Source organism: Aphidius gifuensis, linkage group LG2 (assembly GCF_014905175.1).
Source record: "Aphidius gifuensis isolate YNYX2018 linkage group LG2, ASM1490517v1, whole genome shotgun sequence".
NCBI classification, from domain to species: Eukaryota; Metazoa; Arthropoda; class Insecta; order Hymenoptera; family Braconidae; genus Aphidius; species Aphidius gifuensis.
This window is the reverse complement of record NC_057789.1, coordinates 21393438-21410051: the sequence shown is the minus strand read 5'-3', so window position 1 is coordinate 21410051 and position 16614 is coordinate 21393438. Positions and strand designations below refer to the sequence as shown.

At 28.9% G+C, this 16614-nt stretch overlaps 1 protein-coding gene across 1 annotated transcript; it reads right to left on the bottom strand.

Annotated features, from left to right (window-relative positions):
- Nucleotides 1-11942: 11942 nt before the first annotated feature.
- On the bottom strand, nucleotides 11943-15480 carry LOC122849501 (molybdenum cofactor sulfurase 3). Its single transcript, XM_044148210.1, has 5 exons — nucleotides 14661-15480; nucleotides 13929-14588; nucleotides 12919-13856; nucleotides 12448-12854; nucleotides 11943-12367 (listed from the first exon to the last, which is right to left on the bottom strand). Exons 1-5 carry the CDS (start codon nucleotides 14903-14905, stop codon nucleotides 12182-12184), a joined length of 2436 nt encoding a protein of 811 aa, XP_044004145.1. The 5' UTR covers nucleotides 14906-15480; the 3' UTR covers nucleotides 11943-12181.
- Nucleotides 15481-16614: the final 1134 nt, after the last annotated feature.

Genomic DNA, 16614 nt, shown 5'->3' with positions numbered 1-16614 from the left:
GGCATGCAAAGAAAATCTACATAACGAAATCGACGAATTTCTAGGCACAAGCAAAGATGAAGAATTAACAGAAAAAATAATAATGACACTACAGGGTGACCCAAAACAGGAGGTCTGTAAATATCTTCAGCTGTTTGAAGACCTAATACAAAGGAACATAAGCCAGATAGAATAAGAAAGTATGAATGTGTGAGTGAAACTGATGTAGATGATGGAATAGGTGAAAGAAAGATGTATATGGGGCATTCCATGTCAACTCACAGGGCTTTTTCCCTCACCCTCACAGATTTGAAAACGAATATTTTTTTTGGGTTAGTCATCGACTCAGATGTACCTCTGATTTTTTTTTTACTTTTACCATTATTAACCGCCGAGCCAGAATCAAAAAACACCTCCTTCACAAGAGTAAAGTACGATTTCGCCATTTTTTAAAAATCTGATTTTTTTACTGTGAGTAGTAGAGCACAAGATGAGCTTATTTTCCAAATCTCATCATGGGATAACGATGGGTTCATTATAAAAAATTTTTTTTTCCATGACAAAATCACTAAAATCAGACAAGATCATATGCCCAAACAACAGGTTTTTTTTTTTTGTTTCTTATAGGAAATTTCCTCACGATTACAGGAAAAATACGAAAAAAAATTCCCACGCATGCGCAAAGTGGTTAAAAATCAAGCTCAATTATCGAAAAAATGGCTATTTATCGGTTATATATCGTACAGTTATTAAAATAACGATTGATGTTGAAATTCAATAATAGTGATCGATAAAACTCGTCAAGGAAAAAAAAATGTCATAATAAAAATTTCGATATCTCGAATAGTTTTCGAAGTATCGATATTTTTTCAAAACATGTCTACGATTTACTTAGCCGTTAGATTTTTTACTATAGCTGTAATTATAGCTAAACAATCAATATTTATTCGAGATGTCAAATTTTTATTATGACATTTTTTTTTCCTCGACGAGTTTTATCGATCACAAAAAAAATGTACAGTGACAATTTAGAGTTATTTTCATGAGCTAAAAAATGAGACTAATATCAACTCTCTAAGATCAAAACTGACTGAGTTATGCAAAGTCAAAGATATACAGCCATACGCGCGCGTGTTAATCAAATGGGAAATACAAAAACCCGATGAGCAGGCTCAAAAAAAATCCCAAAAAAAAATTTTTTTATTTTTTTTTTTGTGTCATCATTAAGAACAAATTTAGACCTCAGGAGGGTACAAAAAAAAAAATTTTTTTGATCTAATATACATGTATATAAAAAAAAAAAAGAGATTAAAATGTGTTTAATACTTGTAAAAGGATGTACACAATAAGCACTTACATAAATAAATAAATAATAAATAAATAATAAAGAAAGAGTGAAAAAGTAGATGAAAAATAATAATAATTATTGAAAATCGCAATAACAATACTTCTCAAAATGTTTTAAATAAAAAAAAAAATTCGATACCCAAAAATATCAAATTATTTAGTGAATATTACCAGGATCTAAGCCAGCAACAAGAAAAGTTGATATTGTACTACTTGATTGGATTATCGTAGATTCACGAGTTGGGAAAAATATTATTTAAAGTTACTATCCTCCACAATCGTACACTGATGTGGATATATTAATTATCAATGGAGCAAAGTATGACAAGTCATGGCCAAAACCAGTGTCAATAAATGTTGTTGGTGAAGCTGGTAAGTACTTTTTTCGATGTTGCATATATATAAATTTAAAATAAAAAAAAGACCTGGTAACGTTTGTTGGGGCGTGTTGCCCGCGTTACCCGTTGAAAATTAAAAATTTTCAATACTCCGGCTAGGGCCATGGTTATCTTAACTTTTTCAGATATAATAAAATTATGGTTTTTAAATAATTTTATGGTTTATTGATAATAAAATTATTCAAAAATGAATTTTTATGTTTATTTTTTTTTTTTCTCAATAAATATTGGAGATAGCAGAAAGAACCCACAATGCGGGCGATAGAGTTTTTTGAGACGCAAAATGAGAGCCGATTACAAAGTTTTTAATCCAATTCTACGTTGAGTTATTTATTGCCTAATTTTTCGAAATTATTAAAAAATTGATTGAAAATGCTATAACTTTCAGGATATTAAAGATAGAAACATTGTATTAGGCTCAATTGAAAGTTATTACTGCTGGCGAATGGCTAAGGAATCGGTGTGTTTTACCTGTTAATTTCTGAGCAATTAATGTAGCTAAAGAAATTAACAGGTCAGTCACATATTTTTTTCAGCCATTGGTCGTATATATATCTTTTATTATATATCTTTTATATATCTTTTTTTTTCAAATTTCAAGGTTTTTATTTTCTGCTACAAAAACTATTGTTCAGAGTAGAAAAAGTCCATGTTGCGGGCGATAGAGTTTGCAAAAACGCATTTTTTAAGCCTAAAACGAAGTCTCTAGCTTGATTTTTTTACGAGTTATTGATGGTGCCATTTTGCCATTTTTTTGGACCGCCATAATGAGTTATTATCAACATGGAGACTTCGTATTAAGCTTAAAAGAAGCGCCTTCAAAAGATTTAGTGCTTTTTAAAAAATGTTTGTTCTATGATGCATACTTTTTAAGAAAAAAAAAAAATTGTCTTTTTTTTTTTTTAAATTTCAAGGTTTTTTTTGTTTGGTTCGGAGCAGACAAAGTCGATCATGCGGGCGATAGAGTTTTTATAGACGCATTATTTGAGCCTAAAACGAAGTCTATATTTTCATTTTTTAACGAGTTATTGTTGGCGCCGTTTTTCGTTTCTTTTTTCAGACCGCCATATTTGGAGTTATTATCATCTTAGAGACCCCGAGTGGAAATTTAGTTAAGGTTCTGATCAGAACCGGATCAGGAAACCTGGCCAGATTGTAGGGTTAGAGCCAGGATACCTGAACAGGAATGGATCAGGATTCCTGACTAGAATATAACCAGGAATCCTGTTCAGGAACGGATCAGAATGTAACGCTTTTTTTTAGGATTCTGATCAGAATCGGATCAGGAAACCTGACCAGGATACCTGATCAGGAATGGAACAGGATTCCTGATCTGAAACGGATCAAGTAATTTTTAAAAAAAAATTGTTTTTTTATTAATTGATGTTTTGTAACTAATTTACTATAGCAATGTTATTAATGAAACAGATTGAACGATAAGATTGTATATACCTAACATAACTTAAATTACCTAACCACTAGCGGGACGCGAACTCGGAACTTTCAGATTACAACTACGGGCCTTAACACGCGCGGCCATGCCGTCTATCGATGATCTGATGTGATTTTTTGCTTTCATAAATTACATCAGCTAAAAAAAACTTAAATTGGAATTTGCGACGCTAATTTAACGTAAAAATAAAATATAACAATTTGTTAAATTGTCTCTTGTCATTTTGTTTTAGAATTAAAATTATAATAATAAATAAATATTTATTATAATAATAAATATTTTTCCTGATAATATTCTGGTCAGAATCTGTTCAGGAAACGTTATTCAGGATACGTTCAGGTTTCCTGTTCCTTTCCTGAACAGGAAAACTGAATAAAAAAAATTAAATTATTTGATAATCTTTTCCTGATAATATCCTGGTCAGAATCTGTTCAGGAAACCTTATTCAGGTAACGTTCAGGTTTCCTGTTCCTTTCCTGAACAGGAAAACTGAATAAAAAAAATTAATTTATTTGATAAATTTTTCGTGATAATATCCTGGTCAGAATTTGTTCAGGAAACCTTATTCAAGATACGTTCAGGTTTCCTGTTCCTTTCCTGAACAGGAAAACTGAATAAAAAAAATTAATTTATTTGATAAATTTTTCCTGATAGTATCCTGGTCAGAATCTGTTCAGGAAACCTTATTCAGGTAACGTTCAGGTTTCCTGTTCCTTTCCTGAACAGGAAAACTGAATAAAAAAAATTAATTTATTTGATAAATTTTTCCTGATAGTATCCTGGTCAGAATCTGTTCAGGAAACCTTATTCAGGTAACGTTCAGGTTTCCTGTTCCTTTCCTGAACAGGAAAACTGAATAAAAAAAATTAAATTATTTGATAAATTTTTCCTGATAATATCCTGGTCAGAATCTGTTCAGGAAACCTTATTCAGGATACGTCAAGGTTTCCTGTTCTTTTCCTGAACAGGATTGGATAAGGTTACCTGACTTAAGGAAATCGTAAGGTGTCCTGACCAGGTTCGGGTCAGGAATGAGTCAGGTTCCCTGAATAAGGAATCCTGATCCGTTTCTGATCAGGGTTTGTGGTCAAATAGGGCATCCTGAAAATTTTTCCACTCGGGACTTTGTATTAGGCTCAAAAGTAGCTCCTTCAAAAGATCTAGTGCTATTCAAAGAATTTTTGCTCTATGATGCATACTTTTCTAAGAAAAGAATAATGTCTTTTTTGTTTTTTTTTAATTTTAAGGTTTTTTTTTTGGTGCGAAAACTATTGCTTATGGCGGAAAAAGTCCATGATGCGGGCTCTAGAGTTTTTGTAGACGCATTTTTTGAGCCTAAAACGAAGTCTCTACCTTGATTTTTTTTTACGAGTTATTGCTGGCGCCGTTTTTTTCAACAATTAAAAATTTTTGTATAAACGTCTGTCTTTTTCTCATTTGGTTGCTAATCCACTTTAAAGAAATAGAATATGATAGAGAAATTTCTAAAGGTTATATCAACTCTCGTAACTTATACTCTCAGATTCATAGTTTAGATGGTATTAAATACCGAAAAAAACAAACATTTTCCAAAAATCGATACTTTATTTTTTTTTTCAAAAAATATTAATCACAGGAGAAAAGTTTACGATGGTCTTTGAAGAGTTTTTTGAGGCGCTTCTTTTGAGCTACAAACGAACTCTCTAAGTTCAGTGGTTCAAAAGTTTTAGACTTTTTTTTTTTTTCGTTGATAAATCCAATACTGCGGCTGAGCCTATGGCTCCTTGCCTCCGTAAAATATTAAAAATTTTCTTTTATAGTTAAAAAAATAAAAAAATGATTATTATTATTATTATTATTAATGAATCAAGTAAAAGAACTATTTTTCAATATAATGATTTGGCTTTAAATAATCTAATAATTTGTTGTTTTTAGCTACTTATAATGAGGTACTTATTCACTGGGAAAAAATAAATAATAGTGGAGATTATGGTTTTTCATCTGGAGATGAAAATGAACAAAAAGAAAGGGCTCAACATCTTACTGACTTTTTTCAAAAATCAAAAATTAAGGATAAAGAAAAAGAAACTGCTCAAAAACAAAAAAAAATTATATTTTTCATTTGAAAATAACAAAAAAAAAAAAAAACAAATAATTAATTTAGATAATTTTATTTCTTTGTAGTTTTAAGACCTTTGACAAATGTTATATTATAAAAAAAATTGTCAGGAATATGAAAAATACTATAGAAAAATCCAGCATTTCACTTAACTGATGCAATGATGATTATTTTATTATCTGCCAACCTCGATTACAACCTCGGCACTACCTCGGTCCAATATTACACACGAGATAGAAACCTCGGGTAATACCTCGGGAGATAACGAAATATTTCTACCTGGGTGGTTAAGGAGGTTATGCAGAAATTACTTTTTTTTTTAAGGAATTTTAATTTCCTATTGTTTTCGCTTTTCTTCTGGACCCCCCCCCCCCCAACTATGGTAGACACCCCCCTAAAAAAGTTTCTAAGTCCTTTAATCTCAACCATGGTAGACACCCCCCCAAAAAATTTTCTAAGTCCCTTAATCTTAACCAATACGATATATATGGAAAATATAAAGAAAAATATAGAAAACTCACTGAATATAAAGAAAAAAAAGATAAATATGGAAAAATATCAGTAAATATAAAAAAAAATAAAGGAAAGTGACTGAATATAAAGAAAAAAACGATAAATATGGGAAAATATCAGTAAATATAAAGGAGAATATAGGAAAATATCAAAGAAAAATCGGTAAATATAAAAGGAAATATAGAAAAATGACTGAATATGAAGAAAAAAATGATAAATATGGGAAAATATCAGTAAATATAAAGGAGAATATAGGAAAGTGTCTGAATATAAAGAAAAAAACGATAAATATAGGAAAATCTCAGTAAATATAAAGGAGAATATAGGAAAATATCAAAGAAAAGTCGGTAAATATAAAAGAAAATATAGAAAAGTGACTGAATATAAAGAACAAAACGATAAATAAGGGAGCATATCAATTATGCCCCCCCCCCCCCCGAAAATTTTCTAAGTCTCTTAATTAATTTAAACAAGATGAATATGGAAAATGAAGAAAAATATAGAAAAATAAAGAATATATAAACGAATAAACGAAAATATAGAAAAATCACTGAATATAAAGAAAAATACGATAATTATAGGAAAATATTAGGAAAATATGGGTAAACAAAAAAGAAAAGTATAGCAGAATATCATGGAAAAATCATATTTAACAACAAGATTTTTCAACAAAAAGATTTAAAAAAAAATTATTAACATGATAAATTATTAAATATTCAAGTTAAACAAAATATATACGATCACTGGAGGATTAGTGAGAAAAATTAATGAACAATACCCATCAATAAATAATAAAGAAATAATGATACCAGTAGAAGCTAATATAAAATTCGATGACGATGAGGAAAATGAAAATATACCAAAAATTAATTTCGAGATTGAAAAAATACAAGAAGTTGTACATTAGACCTGTCCAAAAAAAAAGAATTTTTTTTTTTGTACCCTCCTGAGGTCTAAATTTGTTCTTTATGATGACATAAAAAAAAAATAAAAAAATTTTTTTTTAGGATTTTTTTTGAGCCTGCTCATCGGGTTTTTGTATTTCCCGTTTGATTAACACGCGCGCGTATGGCTGTATATCTTTGATACACCAGTCAGTTTTAATCCTAGAGAGTTGATGTTAGTCTCATTTTTTAGCTCATGAAAATACCTTCAAATTGTCACTGTACATTTTTTTTGTACTGTTAATAGTTTTGTTTCAAGAAAACCTCAAAAACCATGACTTTATAGGTATATGCAATTTAACTTGTAAACGTATTTTATTATTATTATTAGTAGGATAAGTATTATTATTCGAAAGTATAAAATTGTTGAGCTTCATAAAGAAAAAAATTTTTATGTTAAATAAAATATGTTTAGTAGTTAAATTGCAAATCATGATTTTCAAGCTTTTTTTGAGACGAAAAAAAAAAAAAACAGTACAAAAAAAATGTACAGTGACAATTTGAAGGTATTTTCATAAGCTACAAAATGAGACTAATATCAACTTTCTAGGATTAAAACTGACTGAGTTATGCAAAGTCAAAGATATACAGCCATACGCGCGCGTGTTAATCAAATGGGAAATACAAAAACCCGATGAGCAGGCTCAAAAAAAATCCTAAAAAAAAAATTTTTTTATTTTTTTTTTGTGTCATCATAAAGAACAAATTTAGACCTTAGGAAGGTACAAAAAAAAAAATTCTTTTTTTTTGGACAGGTCTATTGTACATCTACCAATTAAATCATTTGCAGGCAAAATAATTTTAGCGAAAAAAAAAAAAAAAAAAAGAAAACTATTCAATAATAATAATGACATTATTTAGATGACATCGCAATCATAATAGCAATAAATAAAGTGGAATATATATATGCAATGTCAGGACGGTTATTAAAATAAAGAACAATAACATTAGAAGACGACAGTGATTATGAAGTAAAATAAAATTTAAATGAAAAAAAGTTTGATTAAACTAAACAAAGATAATGAATTTACCAAAGGAAATATATTTTAGATTGGACTAACTTTATGGAATGAAGAGGCAGAAAATTTCTAGGGAAAAAAGGGTGATGTGATAGCATCAAAGGAATTGAAAATAAATGGATATAAAAAAAATAAAAATTTAACGACGACTTCAGCAACAACTAAAATGTTAAATCTTGATTCAACCGAGAGAAAAAAGTAAATAAAATAAATACAATCGAACTCGACAATTTTGTAATAAATATTTAACATTGACAGGCTAAAATCATAGTACAACAAAATGAATAAAAACGGAGAGTTTAAAAGGTTAGAAGAAAGCGATTCTGGACATGGAGATGACCCATTAGAAGGAACAAGCAAAATGAATAAAAATTAAATAAATTTCAGTTGTAACAATAATCATTGTAACGATAGAGAATGAAATAAATTTGTAGTCACGAATTTCGATATATATTAAAGAAGAAATTAAAATTCCCCCCGCAGGGAAGACACAGTTGCTTCAGCAACTGTATGATCATTTTTTTTTAATAATAATGAGAATGTTCTGAAATTTTGTACACAAGTAGATCTTTTCATTCTGAATACAACGGTATAATTATTTTCTTATGTTGATCGGTTAAATTTTTTGTAATTAATTATTGAAAATAATATTTAACATTGGCTCTTATGGATAGAAAAAATGATGAAAAAGTCTTGAAAAAAATCACACATATACTAGAAACCGAGTTTTATTAATTGCGCGAAAAATTTTCATATGTTGATCGGTCACTTAATAAGAAATTAATTATAAACTTTACAAAAATTAGATGTGGCAACGTATGGCATGTTCAAACACACACACATACCCGCAATCCCATATATTGTATACGGGGCGCGTGCGCTTTTCACTTTATTTTTTCACAGTGTAGCCAGATTTCAGTTTTGTCTGTGACGTCAGAAGCGCCCCGCAACACCCGCAATGAATTTGTGCATAACCTTCTTAAGTAAGTAAGGCTCAGGAGTTTTAACTAGGAGATGCCGTGTTCAAGTTCTGGTGATGTCAAGTATTTATGGTTTAATTTTTTCGGTCAAATAAATCATCAGTTATATAAATAATAAAATTAAATTGTTCAAACAATTAAATAATTTTTTTTTTTTTATTAAGGTTGCTTCCCAGTCGCATCACCGAACCAATATTTATGCCACGAAGGGCCCGTATATTAATAACGCTATTTTTTATTCCCGTGTCCTGAAATTTTTGTGGCGCCACTGATTAAAAAAGCAAGTTCTTTAGTAGTATGTGTGTGCGCGGCAACACACTAGCAAACAAAGTTTACGTCGTACGCCAAAACCATGGAGGTGTGCATGTCAGTGTGCCGCGCAACTAGCAAAGTTTTAATATTTTAAAGTTATTTATTTTTCAAAATCCACGTCAGAAAAAATTCAAAATTTTTTATCGTATGTATCTTTGTAATCACTAAAATTTTGTAGTAAATGAAAGGTTTTTTAATAGACAACGAATATGCTAAAAATCAAAATGTGAGGTTCCGCCCTATCCTCATGTATAAAAGTTATCAACTTTGAGACTAATTATCTCAAAAGATCCACGTCAGAAAAAATTGAAAAAAATTTACCAGATAGATAATTATTTCATTTACAAAATAAGCCAAAAAAAAAAAAAATTCAATAGAAATTCAATCTCTGGGAAGCAACCTTAAATTTTTCCCGCGATGATTTAAATATTTTATGATATATCTAAATATATTATTAAATTTTCTTTGATATAAAAAGATAGCACCATAATTGATATATTTGGTTATCTCTCGATATGTTTTGATATTAAGATATCCTGAGATCTCTGATAGATTCTTATATGTAAAAAGATCTTTTCATTTTTCCGGGTATACATGTTCATCATTATTTGATATATAAATTTACTTACCGGTAAAATTTAGTAAAATCATTACAACACTTTATTATTTAAATGTTCACTAAAAAATATAAATAGATGAATCCCTCAGTAGGTCCCATCGTAAAAGTATAAGTTTAGACTAGGAATCAAACTCTGTATGAATTTACAGTCAACCTGATGTTAAGCACTCAACTGCAGGATTATCTGATAATTTTTTTTGTTTTTTTTTTAAAGAAAGAACTGGTCGTTTATTAGAATTATTTGATTTGAACTCAGAATATATTTTTTGCATAGAAAATTTGAGTTTCTCAAAACGACATTCGTTTTTCTTGATAGAAGAAATAAACGCTTCGTAACAAACTGCATGCAGCTGCATTAGAACTCACAGTCACTGAAATCAATTTTTAATTATCTCTGTCAAAGTAAAAATTTCAAGCAATTAGAAGAATTACGAGATTTACTTCAAATTTGTTATTTATTTTATGAAATAAAAGCAAACAGAATTGAAAAATTAAATATTTTTATCGAAAATAAATACTCGTGAATAAAAGAATTTAAAAGTTTGTTTGTCGAAAAATATTATGCAAATAACGGTTTTATTTTCTTCAATCAAGAAAACATAAGATTTTTTAAAACTGGACTTTACTTACTTCAAAAAAATCTTTGTATCATTCAGGTATATTTTATACTATTGTAAATACAGTCAGTTTTATAAAAAAAAACTGCTTTCGTGAAAAAATCTAATAACTTCTTAATTTAAAATAAATTTCTTCCATCAAGAACTAAATCAAAAACATTAAGTTAAAATTTTCTCGAGTGAAGAAAAAGCGGTCGAAAATCAGTTTTTTTCTGCATTTACCTGTTACTTTTGTTACTTCTCACGAGAAAATTATTTTGATATTTAAGAATATATAATTTCAAAATAAAGTAGATTAAATTTTATTTATCAAAACTTTAATATTATTATAGCCGTTTGTTACTTTATATAAAAATAAGTTAATTTGACAGAATAAGTCAAAAACTTTGAAAAACTTGAAGGTTTCTTAGTTCAAATAGAACTCTCTTTCTAAGAACCAAATGCGAAAAATTGGACTAGCATTTTCTCAAAACAAGAAATTATTTACGAGACTTAATTTTTTGCGAGTACGAATTTCCATTAGTTTTACTGTTGTGGAGATCATATATTCAGCATAAATAAAAGTTAAGGCTTCAACTAATACACATTTTTCTTCATCGGAGAAAGTCATATCCTTACTACAGTAAAATATTCTGTAGCTCTATATTTATGTATTTTGACCTGAGTTAAAATTGCAAAAATAGAAGTAATTTTTAACTAAGAATTCAATATTCTTTCTCAATGGAAGCCGCAAGTATTTACGAGAAGTTAATATTTTCTTAATTTCCGAATCCTGTGTTTTCTTCAATCAAGTAACTTTTTGGTGGGTAAAACCTTAAATTTTTTTCAGTGTAGGCTCATTGAACTTGACGAGAAAACATAAGCAAAAATAACATGTGACCACGGACCACTGCATCACTAGCGTCATCATCAGTGAAAACGTACTGATTTGCTCCATTCCGTGAGCTGCAAAAGCTCCCTATGCTAATACACAAAGTGACGTCACTGCATACCCCCCTTATAAAACTCCATGTATTAGTCATATTGTTGCGGGTATTCTTATTGATATTAGTTATCATCATCGATAATCAACCACCAGATCAGGCACAATAGTTGCCGTTTTTTAGCCGGTCTCTCAACCAGGTTGAATCTGACAATCGTATTTCAGTTATTATAAGTCAATTATGAATACTGTACCATATGAACAAAATTGAAGTCAATCGTTATCAATAATATAATTATAATTTTAATAATGGAAAATGAATATCTAATTTTGACGAACGACTTCTTTTTCTTAATAAATAAATCCAATTTTTATGCATGCATTTTACTAATATGAAATAATTAAGAGATAAGGCTTCGGACAATAAAAATACTCAATGTTTCGAACTCATAAATATTACTCGACAACGCAAAAAAAAAAAAAGTTCTTATTTTTAAATTTTTTTTTTCAATAAAATAGAATGAAAAAAATATTCTCAAGGAATACTAAGGGTATGTCCAGCACTTGACTATATTTTCATTTTGTTATTGATTCGCTATTGAAATATTGAATTCTAGTTGATTAATCTTTTGACAAATTTTTTGTTTTTGCATATTAAAATATCAACATATTCTTTAGAATCGATAATACATTATAAAAACAGAAAAAAAAATTTCCATTTGAATCGAAAAATTATCAATGATAAAATTTAGTTAAGGCAATATTATTGTGTTTAAATTGCATAATTGATTTATTCTAGAGTATTATTATCTAATTTATCAGTTCACACTCGAATTAGAGGCTATATATAATATTTTTTTTCTTTTATTGTGATATCAAACAATCCGACTGCTCTTTAAATTGCGCTCAATATACGATGACTTGACAAGAACGCATGAATATTAGTTTGTTGATGGGACGTAAAATCAATTTTAAACTCATTACGTGCAAATAATAGGATCATTGATACTGATAAATTTACTTTGTTCCATTGTTTTTGTTAGATACATTCCAAATTTTATCCGACCATGGAATTTTTTGCCTAATAATTGAAGTGGTTCAATTGTTTTTACACCAGTTTCTTGATCAATACATATCATTTGACATCGAGTACATGCTCCCTCAACCTGAAATTCAATTAATTCAAAAATTTCAAAAGAAATGATGATAGGATGATACCTTGAAATCAATTTTAATTTATTTTTACCTCAAAGATATTTTTTCCGATAGTAATTTTACTCCAATTTATCTCATTAAATGGTTCAGCTCCTTCAACAATAATATTACCTCTAAATCTATGCAATATCGTTTCTTTGTTACAGTCGGAATCATTTGGTAATTGTTCAATCAACCATTCAATACTCGCTTCATTTATCATTAAAAATTGTGCTTGGCTAGAAAATGATAGCTTTGATGTTTTTTCATTATCAAGAAATTCAGTTATTTTTTTTTGTCGTATCAAACGTAAATTCGGTCGACCAATCGCAAGGCTAAGCCATTCAGATATTTCTGATCCACAATCAGTGCCTTCAACTATGTGGCCACAAACTCGACTTATACACAATTTATCTGTATTTATGTTTATGTTTAATGGTACTATCGCTGTTGGCATGCCTGAAATGATGAATAAGAATATTTATGCATTTCATTGGTGAAAGGCGTAGTTTACTAACACTACCTGGATAATCGAGTTTCATTGCGTTTTTATCGGGGCATAGGGTCGGTTTTATTTTACAAAGATTTACATTGTGCTTTTGTGTTAAGCATTCTCCCGTTGACGTCATTATCATCCATTCACGATCATATTCAAGTCCCTTTGAATTTAATATCCATGACTTCTTTATTTCCCAAGCACCACATGATTTTATTGGATAAATAAATAATCTTGATAATTTTAGTTCATTTCGTATGTCACAGTCATGTTTTTTTTCATTTATTAGTAACTTTTTTTCATTACTTTTTTTTGTTACTAATTTACTTGTATCCTTTTGCATGTTGATTTTCTGCTTAATTACTTTTTGATCGTACTGCTTCAACAACAAGGATGTGTTGTTTTCGGAACTTTGCGGTATCTGTCTAATTTCTGGACGATCTACAAAGCATTCTTTTAACATTAACATGAGTGTTTCAATATCAAGAACTTGCGACATAAAACCGAAAGATACTCTAATAGCCCCAGTTGGTTTCCCATTAATTAAATCTTTATCACCACCACATTTATATCCAGCATTATAATTTTTCATAACATCTTCGCTCGATAAATTTAAATGTCTTTGACAAGCACCAGGATTACAAAAACATCCAGTTCGTAATTGAATTTTGTATAATTCTGCCATATGTAGGGCTTCCATATAACCAACATAATCACCATTTGATCGTAACAAATTAAATGTCACAATTCCACCTTGAAATTTTTGGTCTTTATAATCACTGTCCGCGTATATTTTAACAACGGGATTGCCATTGAAATGGCGAAGGCTTGATAATAAGCGATACAAATATTTTGACAGTGAAAAAACATGATTTGATATCTTATCAATCGTCAATGTCGAAATAATATCTAGACCAAATTGAAGAGCAATTATCGAATGGAATGGGAGTGTACCATCTTCGTATCTGAAATGAAAGATAGAAAATGAATACAACAAAAATTGTTGAAACTCCTTGCGTATATTATTTCTCAATTACCTTTGATATAAACTTTCTTTTTTGATATGAAAATTTTCTACACTGTGAGCCATATTGACCGTTCCACCTCCATAATACACTTTACCCAAAACATTCGCACTTGTATTTTTAACAATCAATGCTCCAATACCACTTGGATATCCAAACATTTTATAAAATGATAAACAAATAAAATCTGGCTTATAAATAGAAAGATCTAATGAATTAGTACCAACAAAACCTGCAGCATCGACCAAAATATACCAATTCGTCGAACCACTTGTTGTTTTATCTAAAGCACCATTTTTTATTTTATTAATCCACTCCAATGGATATTTAAAACCCGAAAAATTACTTTGGGCAGGATACACAAATAAAGAATTACTCGCCGATTCTTTTTCATTTATTACATGACTCGTGTTGTTGAATATTTCTTTGACTTGTTTGTCTACAAGACATGTTAATTTCGCTCCATTACGAACAACAAGATCTCGCATTCCCAAAACTGATGTATGGTTGTCTTGGAGATAAATAAAATGACCATTTTCAGTTGTATTTGTGTTAAAGGAACTATTATTAGAAAATTTGAATGTTTCAGCAATGATTTTCAATGAAGATGTTGCTCCTGATGTGAAAATAAGACTGTACTCATCAGATGTGGCTTTGAAAAAATCCAAAATTCTATAAAAAAAAGTGAAGTATAATTATAGAACTAAAAATAAATACATACAATGAACGAATTTATGAACCAACCTGTGACGAGTTCTTTCAATAATATCTAGTGTTTCATTACCAGCTCCAGTTGCTGTATGTGGATTCGGAAAAACACTATTCATTAACTTTTCACAATTTTTTTTAATCTGAGAATTACTGTACAATGTTGTTCCAGCATGATCTAAATAACATTTATGATTTGATCTTGAAAATTCCTTGTTTAAAAATTTTACTGTTTTACTGTCGTAAACTTGGTTGAAACTGATTTCATGTATGTGATCCATTCTCTTTGGCGATTGGATATACTTTGACGCATCAACTATAAGGCTTGCTATCTTAAGTTATGTAAAATGATAACCCCTACTTTCTTTTAGTATCGTTAAACAAGTTTTCACTAACTATATATAAAGTTATATAGAAGATATTACGTTGAAAGTTTAAATCAACTGTTATTCTTTATATCCGTGGTGAAAAATTTCTCCGAAAAGTATTTTCCCAACTCCTCCAGATTTACCGTACTGTTGTAATGACTATTGAATGTGGAAAAAAGTACACAGATTGCACGTTAACCGAGACGAAGAGTTCGTTAACTGGAAAAAAGTAGTCGTCGTCGTAGACGTAACAAATATTCAAAATTATAAAAAAAAAATATTTTTTTATCTTTGTTTGTTGTTTAGTTTATCGATCTTATCTTATCAATCCAAACTTACTGACTATATATTGTGTAGCGTATCAGAGTTATAAGTTATAACATATTACCAAACAATCTAAATATTTACCGCTAGCAAAGCCCGGTCTCCTGATTTTTCGATTACTGCGATGGACCTTAGCATGCTCTACTATTTTTTTGCATCAATAAAATACGTGAGTTGAAACGGACATTTAGTTCTTGAAATTTTCGTTCTAATGACTAAAGTGTTGTTACGCAAATAAAAAAAAAAAATAAATAAATAATATACCAAATTGTCAAGTCGTTTATTGTGACTTTTTTTTTTTTTGAACAATTATAGATAATAATTATTTAAAGTGATAATCGGATAATCATAATAATGAGATCTGATAAAAATGAATTTATAACATAGTAAACCTGAAAAAGAAAATCATTTATTTAGCCTAGGTAAGCATTGACGATAAAGATGAGATTAATTACCCGGCTCTCAAGCTTGTGTTCCAGGCTAGTGGAAAAAATTTGAAAAAAAATATAATTAGTTTGTTATTAATATTCGATCAATTTGGTTTTACAAATTCGAAACTTTTATTCGACAATAATTATTTACCAAAAATATATGACTTGTCAAGGATTTGAAACCAAGTCTCTCAGGTAAAATTCTCACACGCTATCCTTTTCAGCATCGAGTTTCCAAACGATTAAAGCTGATTTTATTCTCAAGTGCTCTATGAATATACAAAAATAAAGTTTTCTATATATATATATATATTATTTTTTATCGAAAAAGACTTTAAAGTTAATAAAAAAAAATATTAATATAAAAAAACATAATAATTCATTTGTAATAATTTATTTATTTGTGGCTTAAAAATTCAAATGCACAATTCGAGGGTAAACATGGTGTACATAGGCGTTCAACAACTGAGTCAAGCATTGATTTTCAAGGCCCAGTTCCTGAATTTGATATATTCAATAATAAACGTAATCAAAAACAAAAATAATAATAAATAATAAAAAAAATTTTTTTTTCAAATCTATTATATTTTATATATATATTTATATATTATACTTGCTTGATATCATATTTTACCGTTCATGTCATGACATGACTGAAAAAAGGCGTCACTTGTTTTGCCCAGTTATTTTATTTTTTTTGAGACAGTAATAAGAGTTGAGTTGAAAACTTGATTTTTTTCCAAGAAAAAGAATAAGAAGTTTTTCTTTTTAATAAAATTTTTCTGATATAATATATTGAAAATAATCAAGTAATATATAATGAATATACGATATCGTTTAGAAACAGGGCCGCGTTCGATAAGTGGG